A 22,775-nucleotide genomic window follows, 5' to 3' on the forward strand; every position below is an offset into this window, starting at 1 on the left:
ATCTCATCGGTGATGTTGAGGGAACAGCTGACCTCGTCCTCGGAGAAGTGGCCGGCGTCGGCGTCTTGCTCGGAGAGGTTGTCCTCATTGGTCAGCTTCTTCTCCCTCTTTTTCGTCACGGCCCCCACCTTCGGAGATAGAAGCCTCGTGAGTCACAAACCTCTCCTGTGTCCGGCCCGTGTGGCTCAGTGGGTAGGATGGACGCTGTGTGCACATTCAGTGGCAGCCTCGGCCGTGGCACGCATGCAATGCAGAGCAGGATGCACAGCACAGAGCAAAGCCCTAGTCTACGGTCCCCACACATCACACAGGACAGGAGGGAGATACAGAGTTACAAATCACAATGTTACAGAACACAATGAGCAGAGGCTCCGACCTGCACCGCTGCACCTGCACCGCACAACCATGGGAGGAAAACCTTCTATTTGCGTGGCTGGTGGTGGCTACCGTGATGGGAAGAAGTCAAAGAATAAAACGCAGCAAAGCTGACACGGCCCTAAAGCTGAACTCCGAGCGGACAGAAAATACACAAAGAAATGCTCTTCTGTATTAATACATTGTTACATTTATTTATATATAGCTACACTTTTGTCTGAATCTGATTAATGTGACCGATTGGGAGGAGCAGCACGAGGAGCCAATCAACTGCCCTGCCTTGGTGACCTATGTGGATGGAAGGAGAGAGTATCTCAGGCTGAGGCTTCTCCACTCACTGTCCAATCAGTGGCTGGGGGAGGAGCAAGACCTGTAAGTATGGACTAACTGCAGCAGAGAAAAATCAGGTCTCCTGCCCTGCCAGACACAGCTGTGCTGTATAGCCTATGGTGTCACTCAGAACTGAACGAACAAATCCCTGGATAGGTAGCTCATAGAGTGTGTGTTTACATACACATTATATATATATATATTTATATTATGAGCTACCTCTCAAGGGATTTGTATATATAAAGTGTGTGTACAGGCGTACCTCGGTTTACAAATGTAATTCGTTCTGCGGGACATTTCATATTGCGAAAAATTCAGAAACCGAAACGCGGTTTCCCATAGGAATGCATTGAAAACAATTAATCTTTTCCGGAGGTAAAAAAAAAAAAAAAAAAAAAAAAAAGTAAAAAAATAAGTCTTTTATCTGTTCAAAACTCTTTATAAAGTGCACTTTAAAAGGCATAAATACTGTACAGGGACATGATTAAAAAAGAAAAAAAAAAAAAATCGTAAATGCATTGAAAACCAATTAATCCATTTTTGGAGGTCAAAAAAAAAAAAAAAAAAAGTATGAAGAGTTTTGAACAGATAAAACTTTTTTTTTTTTTTTTTACTCTTTTTCTGACCTCCGGAACATATTGTTTTTCAATGTATTTACAATTTATTTATTTTTTTTAAATCCTGTCCCTTTATGCCTTTAAAAAAAGTTTTATCTGTTCAAAACTCTTCATAAAGTGCACTTTAAAAGGCATAAAAGGGACAGGATTAAAAAAAAAAAAATAATAATAAATAAATTGTAAATGCATTGAGAACCAATTAATCCGTTCCAGGGGTCAGAAAAAAAAAATAAAAAAAAAAATATATATTTTATCTGTTGAAAACTCTTTATAAAGTGCACTTTAAAGGCATAAATACTATACAGGGTCATAATTACAAATTAATTCAGAATTAATTGGTTTTTACAAATTAATTTATCATGACCCTGTACAGTATTTATGCCTTTAAAGTGCACTTTATAAAGAGTTTTTCAACAGATAAAATACTTTTTTTTACTTTTTTCTGACCTCCGGAACAGATTATTTTGGTTTTCAATGCATTTACGGAGGTCATAAAAAAGTAAAAAAAAAGTCTTCTGTTGAAAACTCTTTATAAAGTGCACTTTAAAAAAGGCATAAATACTGTACAGGGTCATGATAAAAAATTAATTTGTAAAATGCATTAAAAACCAATTAATTTGTTCTGAATTAATTTGTAATTATGACCCTGTACAGTATTTATGCCTTTAAAGTGCACTTTATAAAGAGTTTTCAACAGATAAAATACTTTTTTTTTTTTTTACTTTTGTCTGACCTCCGGAACAGATTAATTGGTTTCAATGCATTTTACAAATTAATTTTCTTTATCATGTCCCTGTACAGTATTTATGCCTTTTTAAAGTGCACTTTATAAAGCGTTTTCAACAAATACTTTTTTTTTTTTTTTTCTGACCTCCAGTACGGATTAATTGGTTTTCAATGCATTACGGAGGTCACAAAAAAGTAAAAAAAAAGTTTTTTTTTATCTGTTGAAAACTCTTTATAAAGTGCACTTTAAAGGCATAAATACTGTACAGGGACACGATTAAAAACAAAATTTGTAAATGCGTTGAAAACCAATTAATTCGTTCGTATTGCAAAAGAAATTTGTAAACCGAGGCGTTATTTTCAACGGATTTTCATTCGTAAACCGAAAATTCCGTTCACCGAGGCGTTTGTAAACGGAGGTCCGCCTGTATAGAGAACATTTCATGTGTGTATCTACCCATCAGCCTGGAGTTCGGCTTCCAATGAACCTCCCCGGATCTTAGTTTACCTTTCTTTGTTGCTGCGCCGATGAATTGTGAACGCAGCAATAGACAACTGGAATCGCAACACCAACCAAGCAAATGATCCCCCAATAGAGGATGGGTCCCCAGACTTTGTGCTTACGTTACATAATAAAAAGGAAAAGGGGGTCCCAGAGCGGACCGCTTGGCCGGATGAGAAGGTCAAAACAGAGAGAAAGAGAGAAGTTCCGTCACCTGGAACATCCTGGATACGTCCTCGGAATTGCGCTGCTGTGCCACATCACACAGCTTGGCGGTGATATCAATCCGCCTGCAGATATCCATGTCCACCTTCATGGCTTTTTCCTGGATCTTTGAGTCGAGATCGGTCATAGGCTGCGGGGGATATTTTGGATATTATCTTCTCTTTCTCTTATTTTTTATATAAATCTTGTACAAAAACCTTATTTTCTACATTGTATAAATCACATTCAGTACTGTGTATGTCATTCGTGATCGGTCTGCGGTTGTGCTATACGATTAATGCCATAGGGTTCAACCTTCAAGAGGAACGATTCCACGAACATGCAATTTATAAAACAAGCCATTCAAGCCAGCAGGGCAGGCCGGGTGACTGCAGAACGTTGAGCTGCTGCACTGAACAATGGAAAAAAATCGACTCCCTGCCAAAGATCAGATTGATTCGGCGTGACCCAACAGACTATAACATTTGCCTGAATAATTCACACTATAGTGAAAATTGTAAGTCAAGTTAGGTTGCATCCAAAAATGGTCGTCTACGATTTAAAAAGGGTGAGCTGACTCTGATGTGACCGATGGACGATTCAGCCATCTAACTGGCTCTGAGGGACTCCAGTGGTCTCTGTGCCTAAAATTTCCAGATTTGTAAACCACACCTTAGGTAGGGATCTGAGGTGGGAGGAAACATGCATCAATGGCAGATTAGTCTGCTCACCTGTAGTCAAAAGAGAAGTTTTGGGTGGTCTGACCCTTTTAAAAAAAAAAAAAATAGTATATCTTTGCTGTAACACAAAACGTTGATTTCTCTGCAAGTTACAGGAAAGCTGAAATCCCCAAAATGTGTAATTTCAGTCACCTGGTCAAAACTGGTTAGTGAATGTCTCTAAAAACAACAGCCTTCATTTCTCGTGACCACTAGATAAACACAACGGATCACAGGTACCTAGTATTATTGCACTTCATTGCCAACTTCAGATGATCAAAGCCAGGTATGGATGGTCACAGCCAACTGTAGATGGGTCATAGCCAAATATGGACAGTTACAACCAGCTGTAGATGGGTCATGGCTGCGACTGTCCATAGTTGGCAGTAGCCATCCATAGATGGCCAACAGTAGATGGGTCATAGCCAACTATGGACAGTCACAGCCAACTGTAGATGGCTATGACCCATCTACAGTTGGCTATGACCAGTTTTCAGTTGGCTGTGGTCATCCACAGTTGGCCATGATCCATGTACAGTTGGCTGTGGTCATCCACAGTTGGCCATGACCCATGTACAGTTGGCTGTGGTCATCCACAGTTGGCCATGACCCATGTACAGTTGGCTGTGGTCATCCACAGTTGGCCATGACCCATGTACAGTTGGCTGTGGTCATCCACAGTTGGCCATGACCCATGAACAGTTGGCTGTGGTCATCCACAATTGGCCATAACCCATGTACAGTTGGCTGTGGTCATCCACAGTTGTCCATGACCCATCTACAGTTGGCTGTGACAGTCCATACTGGTCTATGACTCAACTGTAGATGGGTCATAAGCAACTATAGACAGTTACAACCAGCTGTAGATGGGTGATGGCCAACTATGAACAGTCAAAGCCAACTGGAGATGGCTCATAGCCAACTATGGACAGCCACATCCAAACGTAGATGGGTCCTTCCCATGTACTGATGACCACAGCCAACCGTAAATGGGTCCTACCAAACTATGGATGATCACAGCCAGCTATGGACGGTCACAGCCAACTGTAGATGGCTATGACCCATCTACAGTTGGCTATGACCAGTTTTCAGTTGGCTGTGGTCATCCACAGTTGGCCATGATCTATGTACAGTTGGCTGTGGTCATCCACAGTTGGCCATGACCCATGTACAGTTGGCTGTGGTCATCCACAGTTGGCCATGACCCATGTACAGTTGGCTGTGGTCATCCACAGTTGGCCATGACCCATGTACAGTTGGCTGTGGTCATCCACAGTTGGCCATGACCCATGAACAGTTGGCTGTGGTCATCCACAATTGGCCATAACCCATGTACAGTTGGCTGTGGTCATCCACAGTTGTCCATGACCCATCTACAGTTGGCTGTGACAGTCCATACTGGTCTATGACTCAACTGTAGATGGGTCATAAGCAACTATAGACAGTTACAACCAGCTGTAGATGGGTCATGGCCAACTATGAACAGTCAAAGCCAACTGGAGATGGCTCATAGCCAACTATGGACAGCCACATCCAAACGTAGATGGGTCCTTCCCATGTACTGATGACCACAGCCAACCGTAAATGGGTCCTACCAAACTATGGATGATCACAGCCAGCTATGGACGGTCACAGCCAACTGTAGATGGCTATGACCCATCTACAGTTGGCTATGACCAGTTTTCAGTTGGCTGTGGTCATCCACAGTTGGCCATGATCCATGTACAGTTGGCTGTGGTCATCCACAGTTGGCCATGACCCATGTACAGTTGGCTGTGGTCATCCACAGTTGGCCATGACCCATGTACAGTTGGCTGTGGTCATCCACAGTTGGCCATGACCCATGTACAGTTGGCTGTGGTCATCCACAGTTGGCCATGACCCATGAACAGTTGGCTGTGGTTATCCACAATTGGCCATAACCCATGTACAGTTGGCTGTGGTCATCCACAGTTGGCCATGACCCATCTACAGTTGGCTGTGACAGTCCATACTGGTCTATGACTCAACTGTAGATGGGTCATAAGCAACTATAGACAGTTACAACCAGCTGTAGATGGGTCATGGCCAACTATGAACAGTCAAAGCCAACTGGAGATGGCTCATAGCCAACTATGGACAGCCACATCCAAACGTAGATGGGTCCTTCCCATGTATTGATGACCACAGCCAACCGTAAATGGGTCCTACCAAACTATGGATGATCACAGCCAGCTATGGACGGTCACAGCAAACTATGGATGACCACAACCAAGTGTAGATGGGTCATAGTCACCTATGGACAGTCAAAGCAAACTGCAATCCTGGGAGAAGCAAATGGCAGTTTTAGCAACTTAAGAATTATACAGTCTTGTGAGCTGCAGAACATCTGATTGGCTCTAAGAAGTTATACCCAAAACCTTGATATTCTCTAACAAAACAAACACACACACACACCCTTAAAGAAACCTCTTCACCACAAAACTGCAAAATAAAGAATTGTTTCATTTCATTCAAACACTGTACAAGGACAAAACATCCCACTGCATTAAAAATACCCCAATGTCTTTCCACCCATCCCCCGAAAGTATTGACTAGCAGGGAGATCTGATTGAGCCTCGAGTTGAACAGACCTGCATCAGTGAATGATGAGAAAATATGATGGATAGATCTCATGTCAATGGCTGTATGTGTGAGATATCAATCATAATAAACGGTTTACTGACCCGGGTCTGTTCAGCTTGGGGATAAATCTGAGTTCCCCGCTAGGTGATACTATTTAGGAGGGACCAGTGGCGTGCCATTTGGGGGAGTTTTAATGCTTTGGGATGTTTTGTCCCCGTCTACAGCGAAGAATTGCTCCATTTCATTCAGTTTTATGGTGCAGACATTAGGAGGGGCCCCATGTTCAGGTGTCTGAAGTCCTTTATTGGTGGCCCCTTGTCTGTTTTCTTCAACCGACTAGAGAACTTCCAGACAACCGACTTGCGTCACTCAGCTGATATAAGCGCCCAGCAATCTGGGGCAATTACGGGCGGCTCGCTCCGACATCAATATTTTTGTTGCCGAATACAATAGAAAATATGTTTGTGTTTTAATAATCCTCGCAACCAACTCCACCGACTAAACACGCACAACGTCCATCAACTCCCTGAGAGTCGACCTGCCACATTCCACGTACTCTACAATCTTCATTGTCAGTTGGGCGGTTGCCTCCCTTCTGTGCTCACAAATCGAGCTCTTAGTGTGAACACTTATGTAAAGAAAGGGATTCCTCTATAGAGCCAGAGCCTACGCCTCTCCAGGTACACCTACCTGCCCTGGGACAGACACATGGACAGAGCATGTGAATGCAGCTTACCATGGAGCCTATGCCTCTCCATGTACACCTACCTGCCATGGGACAGACACATGGACAGAGCATATGAACATGGCTTACAATGGAGCCTACGCCTCTCCAGGTACACCTACCTGCCCTGGGACAGACACATGGACAGAGCATGTGAATGCAGCTTACCATGGAGCCTATGCCTCTCCATGTACACCTACCTGCCATGGGACAGACACATGGACAGAGTGTGTGAACGCGGCTTACAATGGAGCCTACACCTCTCCAGGTACACCTACCTGCCATGGGACAGAGCATATGAACATGACTTACAATGGAGCCTATGCCTCTCCATGTACACCTACCTGCCCTGGGACAGACACATGGACAGAGCATATGAACATGGCTTACAATGGAGCCTATGCCTCTCCAGGTACACCTACCTGCCCTGGGACAGACACATGGACAGAGCATATGAACATGGCTTACAATGGAGCCTATGCCTCTCCAGGTACACCTACATGCCCTGGGACAGACACATGGACAGAGCATGTGAATGCAGCTTACCATGGAGCCTATGCCTCTCCATGTACACCTACCTGCCATGTGACAGACACATGGACAGAGCGGGTGAATGCGGCTTACAATGGATCCTACGCCTCCATGTACACCTACCTGCCATGGGACAGACACATGGACAGAGCATGTGAATGCAGCTTACCATGGAGCCTATGCCTCTCCAGGTACACTTACCTGCCATGTGACAGAACATATGAACATGGCTTACAATGGATCCTACGCCTCTCCATGTACACCTACCTGCCCTGGGACAGACACATGGACAGAGCATATGAACACGGCTTACCATGGAGCCTACACCTCTCCTGGTACACCTATCTGCCCTGGGACAGACACATGGACAGAGCGGGTGAACGCGGCTTACCATGGAGCCTACGCCTCTCCATGTACGCCTACCTGCCATTGAACAGACACATGGACAGAGCGGGTGAAAGCAGCTTACAATGGAGCCTACGACTCTCCATGTACACCTACCTGCCATGGGACAGACACATGGACAGAGCAGTTTTTTTTTTTTAGTTGAATTGGATGGACTTTTGTATTTTTTCAGCCAGACTAACTATGGAAAGATGCTGACTAACCTGTGTAAGAAGGACATCTATCCTTACCTATTCCCAGCCCGGTCACATAATCCAATGGCTCCCCTGTTTCATCCAGCGGTGGCAGCAGCAGGGGAGAGGAGGGAGCGCTGACAACAAATGGGCCATTCTCAGCCTGCTCCAGTCCAGTCATGTGATCCCCTGTGGCAGCTGCAGGGGAGAGGAGGGAGCGCTGACAACAAATGGGCCATTCTCAGCTGGCTCCAGTCCAGTCATGTGATCCCCTGTGGCAGCTGCAGGGGAGAGGAGGAAGCGCTAACAACAAATGGGCCATTCTCAGCTGGCTCCAGTCCAGTCATGTGATCCCCTGTGGCAGCTGCAGGGGAGGAGGAGGGAGCGCTAACAAATGGGCCATTCTCAGCTGGCTCCAGTCCAGTCAAGTGATCCCCTGTGGCTGCTGCAGGGGAGAGGAAGAGTGCCAACAATGCCTGGGATTGCCTTGATGACGTCACTGCACCAAAGCATTCCCAGCCGTGGGTGGCACTCTTCCTCTCCCCTGCAGCTGCCACAGGGGATCACATGACTGGACTGGAGCGGGCTGAGAATGGCCCATTTGTTGTCAGCGCTCCCTCCTCTCCCCTGCAGCTGCCACAGGGGATCACATGACTGGACTGGAGCGGGCTGAGAACAGGCACATAGGTGTTAGAAGGGGGAGGAGACAGATTTAGGACTAGTTATGTTAAGCCTGAAATTCTACTTTAAAGGGACGGCATGGCTCCCACCACATACACTTCTATTCACAAACCATGGAAATGAGCGTTTTTGGGGTTTTTCTTGTTTTGTTTTTTTTTTTTAACTCCTTTATGTCACATTTCACCCATATATTGTATCTTCAACCCTTCAGACTCTGGGATCAGCTTGTTATGCGAGACAAAAGGTGAAGAGAAAAACGCCCTCCGAGGATTACCAAACTCCGCACTCCGCTGAGCGACTCTGATCCGGCTCGCCAAAAAACCGTACGCGGATAAAAATAGAAAAAACAAAACCAATGAAAAGGCGCAGAGCGCAGCCGCCATCCCGGACTTGGAGACAAAGAGATCTTGTTTTGGAGAAGCTGGAAATTAACACACGCCGTGCCGGGAGAGCAGAACTGGCTGGTTTTGGTGAAAATCCCACATTTGTTGTATTTGGTGAACGGGGAACTGCCTTAAAAAATAGAATTCTCTGTTGCAGATTTTGCAATTCCACTTTTTAAACTCTTAGGCTGCATTCACACCTGAGCGCTTCGTAGCTTGAAGATGCCCAACAAGCAAAATCCCATTCATTTCAGTGGCCCCTATACCCATTTGAGTGTGAACAGGGGCCATTGACATGAATGGGATTTTGTTGTTGGGCATCCTAGAGAAGGGGTCTCCAAAGTTCCTAAACAAACGGCCATATTACTGTCCTTAAAACTCTACGGGGTCCAGACTGTAGCAGGTGGGAGGAATAGTGCCCCATCGTTGGTGCCAGTGGGAGGAATAGTGCCCCATCGTTGGTGCCAGTGGGAGGAATAGTGCCCCATCGTTGGTGCCAGTGGGAGGAATAGTGCCCCATCGTTGGTGCCAGTGGGAGGAATAGTGCCCCATCGTTGGTGCCAGTGGGAGGAATAGTGCCCCATCGTTGGTGCCAGTGGGAGGAATAGTGCCCCATCGTTGGTGCCAGTGGGAGGAATAGTGCCCCATCGTTGGTGCCAGTGGGAGGAATAGTGCCCCATCGTTGGTGCCAGTGGGAGGAATAGTGCCCCATCACTGGTGCCAGTGGGAGGAATAGTGCCCCATCACTGGTGCCAGTGGGAGGAATAGTGCCCCATCACTGGTGCCAGTGGGAGGAATAGTGCCCCATCACTGTTGCCAGTAGGAGGAATAGTGCCCCATCATTGGTGTCAGTGGGAGGAATAGTGCCCCATCACTGGTGTCAGTGGGAGGAATAGTGCCCCATCACTGGTGCCAGTGGGAGGAATAGTGCCCCATCACTGGTGCCAGTGGGAGGAATAGTGCCCCTTTGTTGGTGCCACTGGGAGGAATAGCTCCCCATCGAGGAATAGTGTCCCTTCATTGGTGTCAGTGAGGGAACTAGTGCCCCATTGTCTGTGTCAGTAACTATGCCCCACTGTTGCTGACAGTTGGGGGGGAATAACGACCCAAGGGCCAGATAAAAGCAAGCAAAGGGCTGCATCTGGCCCCCGGGCCACAGTTTGCAGACCATTGTCCTAGAGCTACAAAGCGCTGAGGTGTGAATGCAGCCTTGTGGGCGGTTTACATTAGGTTTGGTCTCTGAAGAGAGTATTTGGCAGGCGCTATGCCCATCGGAAGCAACAGGGGGTAGAATTCCTGCAAGGCAGCAGGAAAAGCAGTTGGAGGGTCATGGTAAAAACGCAGCTCAACTGCAGAGCGTTACCACTAATTTAGTGTGAATGAGCCCTTTCACACTAGCGTCAAAAGCTGGCAAAATTGGTGGCATCACTCGGCTTAGCATGGGGCAGATCCCACGAAATTGGTGGCATCGCTCAGCAAAACTTGGCTTAGCATGGGGCAGATCCCATGAAAATGGTGGCATCACTGGGCAAAACTTGGCTTAGCATGGGGCAGATCCCACAAAATTGGTGGCATCACTGGGCAAAACTTGGCTTAGCATGGGGCAGATCCCACAAAATTGGTGGCATCACTCAGCAAAACGTGGCTTAGCATGGGGCAGATCCCACAAAATTGGTGGCATCACTGGGCAAAACTTGGCTTAGCATGGGGCAGATCCCACAAAATTGGTGGCATCACTTGGCTTAGCATGGGGCAGATCCCACAAAATTGGCGGTATCACTCGGCAAAACTTGGCTTAGCATGGGGCAGATCCCACAAAATTGGTGGCATTACTCAGCAAAATTTGGCTTAGCATGGGGCAGATCCCACAAAATTGGTGGCATTACTCAGCAAAATTTGGCTTAGCATGGGGCAGATCCTACAAAATTGGTGGCATCACTTGGCAAAACTTGGCTTAGCATGGGGCAGATCCCACGAAAAAAAAAAAAAAAAAAAAGAAAGGCATATTATCCGTTCATAAGAACAGACATTTCCTGCCGGCTCCACGGACTCAGGTTTCAGGCAGCAGACTCCACACGCATTATTCATGGTTTGGTTTCCTTGGCCGGCAATCCTAATATGGCATCAATTCCTCATTGTTCTCCCAGAACTCCCCAACCCAACGCACTGAACTATTTTAACCCTCTGAATGTCATTTTATCGTCTGACTGCAGCGGCCCACAAAGCTTCAATTTCGGGATTAATGCGAGGCATAAACAATAACAACATAAAAATGAAGAGCAACGGTGAGGATGCGCGGATGGCAGCCATTTTACCGCCCATCCAGAGTTGATGTGGTATAAAACTGCATCACACCACCAAAGGGTCCAGATACAACTTCATTCCAATAAAAGTCAATCCAAAAAAGGATCCAAAGGAATCTATGAGTGGCCCCTTCTTTAGGGCTTGATTGACAACAATGTAAATTGTTGAGTCATTTTTGTTCCCTTGAGCCCAAGTAAAGGTACCGGCACATGTTGGTCCATTCTGAAAAGACAAGGATGACTTTGGAATGGTTGAGTTTCCCCAAACTAGAAAGAGTCAGACTCACCCTTTAACCTCTCGATGATTCAGCTATTCGTAGTCACACTGACCTCATATCCGTACCAGAATGCTTGAAATCCCATTTCCCCGTTCCAGCAGGACATGCTCAATAAAAGGTCATGCATGTACTACGCACCATGTTAGTCTCACAATCACTGCAAATCTATCATTTTACGGCCAAAAAACACACAAAAATCACCTCTAAAACACACAGATTGTCCAGTTTAAAGGGCCAGTAGAGCCAAATGACCGTGCTGGTTGAGGAGGGCTATTCATACCATTCACAAACATAAGAATTCGGGGTGTATATTGAAAAGAGGGTGCAATCATTGTGCAGGAAAAAGAACATCCAAGAAAATGAGTCGTCTCCCATCAGTAATCCTACTTGTTCTCCTTTACGCCGTTGCCAGTTACAGATTGGAAGAGGTCTCCTGCAGAACTTTGGGCAGGGAGCCATGTGGCAGTCATTGTTGCACCGCCAGGAGATTCTTTGGTTTTGCCAAGCTGGGTGACGTCTTTTACAGGGGCACTTTGCTTTCTCCTTTGGAACAACTGGTGCCACTCGCCCATAGGTGATGTCGGAAAATGTGTTATAAATGCTTTGCTCTAGATCAGAGGCCTCCAAATTACAGCCCGGGGCCACATTCAGTCCTCCGAGATCTTATTCGGCCTGCAGCTAGGGTTGGTAGCCTATCCACACAGGATTCTGATCTGGTGGTCTCTTCTGATTCAGATGGGGACCCTGATGTAAAGGGGTTTCTGATTTTGACCCTGATGTGGGGGGGTGGGGGGTTGTCTCTGATGGGGACCCTGATGTATGGGAGAGGGGTGTTTCTGATGGGACCCTGATGTATGGGAGAGGGGTGTTTCTGATGGGACCCTGATGTATGGGGGGGATATCTCGGAAGGGGACCCTAAAGTATAGGGTGGTGTGTGATTTTGACCTTGATGTGAGGGGGGGGGGGGTCTCTAATGGGGACACTGATGTATGGGGGGGATTTCTGAAGGGGACCCTGATATATTATGGTGGGGGACCTCTGACGGGGTCCCTGATGTATGGGGGCCTCTGATGGAGATGCTGATGGATGGGAGGTCTCTGATGGGGACCCTTATGGAGATGATGATGAATGGGAGATCTCTGATGTATGGGGGGGGGGATCTCTGAAGGGGACCCTGATGTATGGGGGGGATCTCTGAAGGGGACCCTGATGTATGGGGGGGGGATCTCTGAAGGGGACCCTGATGTAAGGGGGGTCTCTGATGGAGATACTGATAGATGGGAGGTCTCTGATGGGAACCCTGATGTATTGGGGGGGGGGGGGGGGATTTCTCTGATGGGGACCTGATGCATGGGAGGACTCTAATGGGGATTCTTATGTTTATGGGTGAGGTCTCTGATGGGGATGCTGATGGATGGGAAGTCTCTGATGGGGACCCTAATGTGGATTCTGATGTGTATGGGTGGGGGTCTCCGATATAGGAACCCTGATGTATGGGAAGGAGGGGAGGGGGTTCTGGTGGGGACCCTGATGCAAGGGAAGTCTCTGATGGGGATTCTGATGTATATGGTTGGGGTCTCTGGTGGGGACCCTGATGTGTACGGGTAAGGGCTCTGATGGGGACCCAGATGCATGGAGGACTCTGACAGATAGGAGGACTCTGAAGTGATAGGAGGGGGTCTGATGGGGGTTCCGATGTAATGGGGAGGCTTCTAATATGAAGTGATTTCTTGGAGCACATCTATTCATCCATTTATACAACTAATTTCTTTTTTCCAGCCAGCAAATATTTGTAAACTATACACTGTGGCCCTTGTACTGAAGAGCAGTACCTGTATAGTATTTGGAACAGGATATAGCGCTCGGTACAGATATAGAAATGATTACAAACGTTCTTTATTTGTGAAGGATACAAGTAGCTCTACTGCACAACATAACCTCCATTGTAAGTATCCTGGCCCTTTAAACCTAGCTCACCAATCTGTTACTTTGGCTGATGGAGAAGCGGGGGGCCAAGTGGACTTTTTATGTTCTATAGAGGGAAGTTCTGCATTTCACTTCAGTGCCCGACAGTTTTACATGGATGAAGCAGTGTGGGTTAAACATTCCGCAGTGACCATGTCAGGAAAAAAAGTGGTCGCTTTCCTGGGGGGGTACTTACGTCACTCATCAGACCTTTGAAGACCACCAGCTCAGATTTCAGTCTCTCGATTTTGTTGTTGAGCTCATCGTGGACATTGTAGGCTTCTTGAGCCTCCTAAAAACCAAGGCAGAGATGTCAGAGACTGGTCTCCATCTTATTGGGTTTAACGTCTCTATTCTTTGTCGGCCTCGTTCCATCTTACCTCCTGAAGGGTCTCCACCATGGACTCCAGGTTGGTCCTCTTGGCAAACTCTTCTTCCCATCTGTAAGACAAAATGTGCAGATGGTTAAAGCAGTCATTGTAGCTGCTAAAAACTAATGGAGAGAAGGAGGGAGGTCAGAGATGGGGGGGAATAAAAACAAAAAACAGTTAAATCATTTTTCTGTTCTGTAAATGTGAGGATGTTCTTCTCTTGTAATCTACCTCCAGGCCGGAGTTCCACTCCCACGAGTTCAGTGAAAAACCTTTTCATCCCTAAACAATGCTGACCATAGTCTGCATTACTGAGGAGCACGGCTCATGATTACATTAAAAAACATAAACTCTTCATGTCTGTCTGGGAACTCACATGCTTCCCTCATTAGAAGAGCCCTTATGGGCAAGAATCGCTTTCAGAATGATCAAACCGCCAAAGTAGATTTAAAGAGACCCTGTCACTTGACCCATTCAGGGGGCTCTCTGACGTGTACAATTTTCTTCATCTCTAACTTCTTTCTCAACCAACAGCAGACAGACCACAGGCCACATCTGGCCCTTCATCTGTCCCTTTCTGGCCCATTTGGGGTCAATGGGAAATTAGAAAACAGATGTAATTAGGGGAAGGCCATGGTACACTGCTCCAGAACTCTGGGAAGGAGTGTGGGTTCCATGGATCCAGGCCAGACAGTCAACAAGATGGTGGTGGTAGCTGTGCTTCCACCCTTGTTGATGCAGCAGTTGTCAAAACGGTGGCAGTTGGGCACTTCCACCCTTTCCAAGGAGTAGCTTTGGGTGTGTGTGTGTGTGTTTGAGGGGGGGTTGTAGGTGGTGGTAGGGGGAGGGGGTAGTGGATGGCGCTGCCCCTTGAGCAACTGGGGCAGACCATGGGATGTATGCAAATACCCTAATGGGTTCCCACAGACAGGCTGCTCCGCTGACTCTATGGGGAGATTTACTAAAACCAGAGCACTCCGAATCTGGTGCATCTGTGCATGGCAGCCAATCAGCTTCTAGCTGCAGCTTGTTCGGTTAAGCTTTGGCAATAAAACCTGGAAGCCGATTGGTTTCTATGCAAAGCTGCACTAGATTTAGTCAATCTCAATGCGACAGACCCAACCTGGACAGGGGCTTTTGGAGGGGACTAGGGGCTAGCCTTCTACCCCCCAATTATGGGCCATGAAGAGAGCAGATCATTCTTTAATGATGGACAACAATGTGATGAATGCCGAGAGCAAGCCTTGGTGGGTCGGTCACACTCCCTCCTATGTATGTTTGGCCCAGGGAGGTGCTAGCTTACCATATTACATGATATAGCATGTCTAGTTATGTGCACCAATACACCTGGGATAGGATTGGCTGTCACAGCGGTCACATGATCGGGAAAGCTCCCGATCCCAAGTAGAGATCGAGAGCTGTTAGCCGCCGGCAACTGTGCCAAGCATATATGCGTTAATGCCCACCCGCCGAGAGGCCACATGTATGTCTACAGCTGGTGGGAAGGAGTTAAACTGCCCACCCCCGACTAACAAGTATGCAATGCAAAGGCCTGCCTGACTGGACAGACTGATGGGATAGCTTAGGCGGGTCCTCATTATAGATCTATCCTCTTTTCCTGTTCTGGTGACAACTCAAATGTTTAGATTTCCCATCACAGTTTGTCCTGGTGACAATGGTTCCCATGACAAAGAGCATAAATCTGCCCACTGAGGAGGAAGACAGCAATGAAAACCTGACAGGTGTTCTAACCCTTCCACATACCCCTCCAAGGCAAAAAAAAAGGCTTTGGCTCGAGAAATGTTAAATATGTCCAATTCAATAATAAAAATTGAGGTAATGTACTTTTGAGTTGTGATGTAGCTACAAATAGTACTTGTTACCCTTCAAAGAATAGCTCTAAATCTTTGTTCTATTAGTCTGGCGGCGAAGAATGCGGGCGTGCGGCTATTTTTGGAGACCTGCCAGTTCTCATCGCAAGCTGTAAAAAATCATTATTTGAAATGAGGCAAAAGACACATTCCAGAGTCACAATCTATACGTTCTCGTCAATACCAGCCTACAGCTGGAATGTGGCCTCCTCAAATCACAGAACCGGCCAATCGATGGAGTAAAAATCAGGCGGATGGGTAACTCGATATACAGCATCCCAGTGCAATACGAGTTAAAGGGCCAGAAACATTCAGACACAGGCATGGACCTCTTATCAGATCAGACACACAGGCATGGACCTCCTATCAGATCAGAGACACAGGCATGGACCTCCTATCAGATCAGAGACACAGGCATGGACCTCTTATCAGATCAGAGACACAGGCATGGACCTCTTATCAGATCAGAGACACAGGCATGGACATCCTATCAGATCAGAGACACAGGCATGGACCTCCTATCAGATCAGAGACACAGGCATGGACCTCCTATCAGATCAGAGACACAGGCATGGACCTCTTATCAGATCAGAGACACAGGCATGGACCTCTTATCAGATCAGAGACACAGGCATGGACCTCTTATCAGATCAGAGACACAGGCATGGACCTCTTATCAGATCAGAGACACAGGCATGGACCTCTTATCAGATCAGAGACACAGGCATGGACCTCTTATCAGATCAGAGACACAGGCATGGACCTCTTATCAGATCAGAGACACAGGCATGGACCTCTTATCAGATCAGACACAGGCATGGACCTCTTATCAGATCAGAGACACAGGCATGGACCTCCTATCAGATCAGAGACACAGGCATGGACCTCCTATCAGATCAGAGACACAGGCATGGACCTCCTATCAGATCAGAGACACAGGCATGGACCTCCTATCAGATCAGAGACACAGGCATGGACCTCTTATCAGATCAGACACTTGAGCCATCACCAAAATTCTCAAGAGTTGGTCTAGATCTCCTAGCTGGCATTCACAGGGGAGCAGAAGGCGTTTCTGCAGCATTTTCTTCAGGTATTTTCCAAGTTATTATTATACAGGATTTATATAGCACCAACAGTTTGCTCAGCGCTTTACAATATTTTCCAAGAGTTTGCACATATATGAAGCTTCAGGAGGTTCCTTCCTGAGCTGGCCAAGCTGGGTAGTGTTGAGGAGCACCTGGTACAAAAGTTCATGACGCTTCAGAAGATTAAGTCCAGAGCTATGTTGTGATTATTTCTACTTTTGTATTTCTGATTTGGAAAAAATTAAAAATCTATTAAAAAGAAGATTAAGTTCAAATCTTTATCGATCAAGGGAATCCAATGCGTTTCGGGAGAAATGTCTCCCCCTTCCTCAGGGCAGGAGCGGTGGAAGAAATTAGAGGAAGAAGGGCACCTCTAGAGTTTCACAGATGCATAGAACTCATTTAGAGGCGCTGCCATTGAAGTCTACAGGGCCAAATATGTCTGAATTTGCTCAGAAAATGTTTTTTTTTTTTTTGGTACAGCATAGGTCAACAATAGGAAAGAATAGGATTCTGCATGGTGAGCGTGGTCAGGCATACAAGCTGAAAAAACCACTAAGTGTGAATGGGGACTTTGGAGTCTTAAAACTGATCAAAAGAAATAAAAAACAGGCACATAAATAAGACCAGTAAAATATAAATATTTATTTCACCAAAAAATGGATTTTTAAGCTTTGGATAGATGCTGGCAGGCTAACCCAATGCCCCAGATTTCCGTCTACTAATACCAACGTTGGAGCCAGTGGTGTATTTAGGTTTTGTGCTGCCTTAGGCAACACGAACATTGGTGCCCCCCTGCAGAAATAGCCTGACATTGACCAAGAACTCCCCTGCGCTCCACCCAAGCCTTCCACTACCACTGCCCCCCATACACCAGCCACCATCCCCCATGGCGAGAGAGAGAAAGACACTCACCTTCACAGCTCCGGACATGCCCAGGAACGAGAGTCGAGGTGTGCACACACCATCATGAAACCCACAGCATCTCTCGGAAGCCACCAGGTCCACATGGTGTGTGTGTCCATTCTTCCGTCACTTCTTCCAAGGGGCAGTGCTGCCCCCTCTGAAAAATGCCGCCTTAAGCAAATGCCTTGTTTACCTTGTGGTAAATACACCCCTGGCTGGAGCACTGTTCCTCCCAGAATACTAAAGAGGAGGCATTTTCTACTCTCATTGGCCATCCTAAGGTTTGAAGGACCGTCAACCGGCCCTTTGTTTCTTAAGTATGGAGACCCCTGCTCTAGATCAAGAATAGGGGGAGAGGAAGGTTCCCCAATCATCAGATGCTGGTCATCCTCTTGAGATCAGCATGCTGTCTTTTCTAAAATGGTGAGCTAAGGGTAGGAGATACATAGGAAGAATACATGGTGTACCAGTCATAAAAAAAGGTCAAAAAGTTCTCGGTGAAGCTTTTTTTTGTTGCATACATTTAGCTATCTCAATTTGGCCAGCACAGATCACCTTCAAAATGGATTAGATTTCCTCTTTAAAAAACAGACAGTTCGTAAACATAACGGACTCAAAATTACGACATCCAACCCACATGCTGCAAATGCTAAAAGGAATAACTGAATAATATAACAGGAATCCCACCCAGAGACCAGCATATGGTCAGGTGACCTTTGCCAGGGCATCCATCACTTGATACCTGTTGTGGGATTTTTTGGGGCTCACCCTAGCAGCCAATCAATGGCTGCCTTGCCACTCCAGCTTTGGTGAAACTACAAGTCCCATAAAGCACTACACGACTAACAGTCATAGGCAAGATTCCCAAAGGAATGATGGGATTTGTAGTTTCACCACAGTCAGAGGGCCGAAGTTGGGGGAGAAAGTCTCCCACTTTTGGTCCTCCAGGCCAGGACAGTTCATGCGATTGGTGGCAGCTGAAGCAGAATTCTTGGCTGACTTGATATTTTTTCTGTATTTTATTATAGGGAAATGTTTATTTTAAGCAATCTTAAGCCGATGTTAATATACAAGGATGGACCCAGCAGCGGTAATCTGCTTAGAGAGCGCAGGAAGCGAGGATGCTGCTATCTCTCCCTGATCTCTATACACAGACTGGAAGCTCCATATTCAGTTTCACGGAACGCACTAAATTTAGATACCTCTTTCAATCCAACACGAAAAAAACCTCCGATCTAGTCTGCCTCAGCGCCTGGAGAGCTTCCAGAAGTCCTTATCCTGCGGCATGTGAAATATGTCTCTATTTTAGCTGCATTCCAGCCAACAGCAAATGTGTTTAGCAGAGGAGAGCGATTGCTGCGGCTTCGCTCCCAAATCATCGCACTGGAAGGAGCAAATGAGTCTGCCATCCTCGTGTTTAACAAAAGTCCTCCAAGGGCGCAAGGAGAAAGAAGAACTCCAGCCCAACAGGACCTGCCAAGAACTAGATAGGTCTCACCAAGAACTAGATAGGTCTCACCAAGAACTAGATAGGTCTCACCAAGAACTAGATAGGTCTCACCAAGAACTAGATAGGTCTCACCAAGAACTAGATAGGTCTCACCAAGAACTAGATAGGTCTCACCAAGAACTAGATAGGTCTCACCAAGAACTAGATAGGTCTCACCAAGAACTAGATAGGTCTCACCAAGAACTAGATAGGTCTCACCAAGAACTAGATAGGTCTCACCAAGAACTAGATAGGTCTCACCAAGAACTAGATAGGTCTCACCAAGAACAGGTCTCACCAAGAACAGGTCTCACCAAGAACAGGTCTCACCAAGAACAGGTCTCACCAAGAACTATGGGCCCATCTCATAACCAATCACTGGGACCTGCAGAGAAGTACTAGGTGGAGGGATAACTTGGAGCCTATTCCTCTATATCCATATAAAATTCGACATGAATGACATCATCGGACTTTCACAAGCATAGCCAAATCCATCGGAAATCTCGGTATCTATAGAACACAGGCAGGAAAGTTTTACAAATGGACCTTTCAGACCTCCAAGCATAAGGCACCGCTCCAGACCTGCTCCTCAGGCCGTCTCCATGGATGTCCAAGGTGCTGGCCCAAAAACTCTCCAGAATTGTGTTGACTCGATCTGTACATTTTACATTTCCAATAAAACAATTTTATTTCTACACCAAGGGCTGTGCTAATCCAGAAATTGGGCGCTCTGCAAATTCTTGCTGAGGTGATGGCATGGTCGTACCAGAAAGGTAGCAGCCCAAGCCTCGAAGGGGGTCCATCACCACCCACTATTGGGTGTACCCCCAGAAAATGACTTCTTCCCTACTCCTCACAGCTAGCCATTACCTACTAGTGACCGATAAAGTCAAACACAAACTGTCTCACAAAGTCTGTTTCCGCTCAACTTCTTTAAACCGACAGATAAGAGGCACATCCTACAGGTCTCTGCCTTCTGAAGAGCCTTTATGGAAGCAGCTATATCACGGATGATTCAATAGAGTCCCATGCCCAAGGATCACCTTTCCTTCACGTTTCACCAAAAAAGGATCAATCCTTGTGGTCAAGCCATTTTGGTGAAACTCATCAAGGAAAGGTGATCCTTGGGCATGGGGCCCTATGGAAGCAACTATACCACCACTGATGATTAAGGATCTTCAGGTGGAAGAGACGTTTGGGGTGTGGCTCTCAACCACCTCTAGACCTGTTAGTAACTTTACAAGTTCCTGACACATACAGCAACCGTATTATTTCTCAAAAGAGCTCAACGGTTTAAATAAAAAAGCTATCAAGTGACTTTTCCTAGACTGTGATAATGCCATTAGTCTGCTGCAGACAGTAGGAAAAAGTTCCTCAGTCTCCTCTCCCTTCAGACTGTACATTGTAACTTCGTAGCAAGTCACAAGGTGAGAGGCTACAAGCAGGGGCTGATCTGTGTCAAGACATTTGTGAACACAGCCAGAAACGGCACAGGCACCAGTATTTTCAGGACTTTGTCATCTCTGAGCCACCATCTCATTCTAGGAAGTAGATGGTGACCCTGGATGATGCCTAAAATAAAGATGGCACCATCTTTCTGGAGAGAAAAGCTGATGAAGGCATTGCCAGGCAAGAGGTAATAATGACCTGGAAGTAATAGACACATTACTAGGCAAGCAAGGGCTTAAAGGGTAAAGTTCATCTTTTCAGAAAAAAATGAAAAGATAAACTTTAAACACCATTCACCCTTCCCCACCCCCCTCTCTGATGTATTTACCTCCGTGGGTGATGAGATGTCAGTGCGCACGCAGTGGTCCGGGGGATCTGAAATCTTTGCTCTTTTTTCTGCAGCGCTTCCGGGACAGACCAGAGCGATTATGATTGGTCAGGGCTGGCACAGAGCATCATTCTGATCAGTCCTAGAATCACTGCAGAATGGGAGATTGCTGCACCGGGAGCATGGGCACCGACCGCTCACCACCGGTAAGCAGGGGAGTATTTACCACAAGGCAAACAAGGCATTTGCCTAGGGCGGCATCTTTCAGGGGGGCAGCGACATTTTTCAGGGGGGTCAGCGTCGCCCCCCTAAACAAAGGAATAGAAGAAGAGACATGCAGCATGGGGACCAGGTGGGATCTGAGAGAGGCTGCGGGCTGCTTGATGGTGTATGCGGAGCCCAACTCCTGGGGATGTCCGGAGCTGTGAAGGTGAGTCTTCTCTCTCAATGGGGTGGGGGGGTCACCATTGTATGGGGGGCGGTGGTAGTGGAAGGCTCTCTCGGGTGGGAGGGGGGCGGCTAAGGTGTTGTTGGACAATGTCAGACTCTCTTCATGGGGGAGGGGGTTGTTGGTCGATGTCAGGGTCTCTGCATGGGGGGAGCAGAATTGTGTGTTGCCTAGGGCAACCTAAATACACCATTGGGGGCACAGGGGTGCTGTTGGTCAATGTCATGCTCTCTTCGTGGGGCAGGGGGTTGTTGGTCGATGTCAGGGTTGCTGCATAGGGGAAGCAGATTTGTGTGTTGCCTAGGGCAGCACGGAACCTAAATACACCCCTGGTGGTAAGTACAGCATGTTTTTTTTTTTTCGGAAAAGTTGATCTAACCCTTAAAAAAAAATAAAATAAAATCTATCTTCTATTTATCTGTCTATCCAGCTAGACAATGACAGGTCCTCTTCAAGTAAGGGCTGTAGACAACCTACTGGAGATTTTATTTTTTCTTGTAAAGTGAAACTATCAAGAAAAAAACAAACAAATCTGAAAGTCCCGGATTATTTTGTGTGAACGTGGCCCCGGCGATAACGGCCTCCGGGGGGGAAACGTCATAAAAGTGAAGAGCCAAATCGATCTGAAAGTATTATTGACAGGTGAGCCGCCTCTCCCGCACAGGACCAACAACAGGTGTACAGGTGGAGCGCTGACTAAGTCTGATTCACAGTGTCAGATTGTACCGCTCCTGAGGTTGTACGCCGAGCCCCGCAGGGACAGACCCACAGTGTGGAATGTCAGAGCCAAACTATGCAACGGGGGATGAGAAGCAGCTCAGGTATGCGGGACAGGTAGCTTTCTCGCCTTCTTATGACTAAAGCCCAATCAAGCCACCGACGCGGATTACACAGAGCACTGGAATGAGCAAAAATGAAATCAGTAAAATGAAGCAGAGCGCAGCATAGAGTCCTCAAAAAGTCCTTAATTGGTAAAAATATATACGAGGATTGTACCAAAAGTGGGCATAACTTTTATCATCGTTCACATTTCACATGTTGGTGGAATAACTCTTCTCCTATAGTAACTCTTCATCTTCTTTTAAATTGCAGAGAAAGCAGAAGCAATGTGCCGTCATGGAGTTGATGGAGTTGGGGTGCGGTACGGGTTGTTAGACATCAACAGAAGGCTACAAAATGCAGTTTTCTTAGGGGCAGAAACTATTCTGTTGACTAGGGGGGGTCTCAAGGAACCCCTAGCAAACTCTGGAGGAACCCTGGGTGAGAATGGCAGCTCTGTAGTAATTCGTCAGGTAAATAACAGATTC

At 46.6% G+C, this 22,775-nt stretch overlaps 1 protein-coding gene across 1 annotated transcript in view; it reads right to left on the reverse strand.

The window, feature by feature from the left end:
• Positions 1–5: 5 nt before the first annotated feature.
• Positions 6–22,775, reverse strand: part of IFFO2 (intermediate filament family orphan 2) — a gene marked incomplete at its 3' end in the record, with an annotated part of 83,111 nt that continues 60,341 nt past the window's right edge. The window contains exons 2-5 of the mRNA XM_089665565.1: positions 13,902–13,962; positions 13,718–13,813; positions 2,765–2,905; positions 6–128 (exon numbers count right to left, since the gene is read on the reverse strand). Of these exons, the coding sequence (XP_089521691.1) occupies positions 6–128; positions 2,765–2,905; positions 13,718–13,813; positions 13,902–13,962 (421 nt within the window). The remainder of the gene's footprint in view (positions 129–2,764; positions 2,906–13,717; positions 13,814–13,901; positions 13,963–22,775) is intronic.

This window comes from Staurois parvus, unplaced genomic scaffold (genome assembly GCF_062004578.1).
Source record: "Staurois parvus isolate SC_StPar_1 unplaced genomic scaffold, SC_StPar_1.0 ptg002242l, whole genome shotgun sequence".
Classification (NCBI taxonomy): Eukaryota; Metazoa; Chordata; class Amphibia; order Anura; family Ranidae; genus Staurois; species Staurois parvus.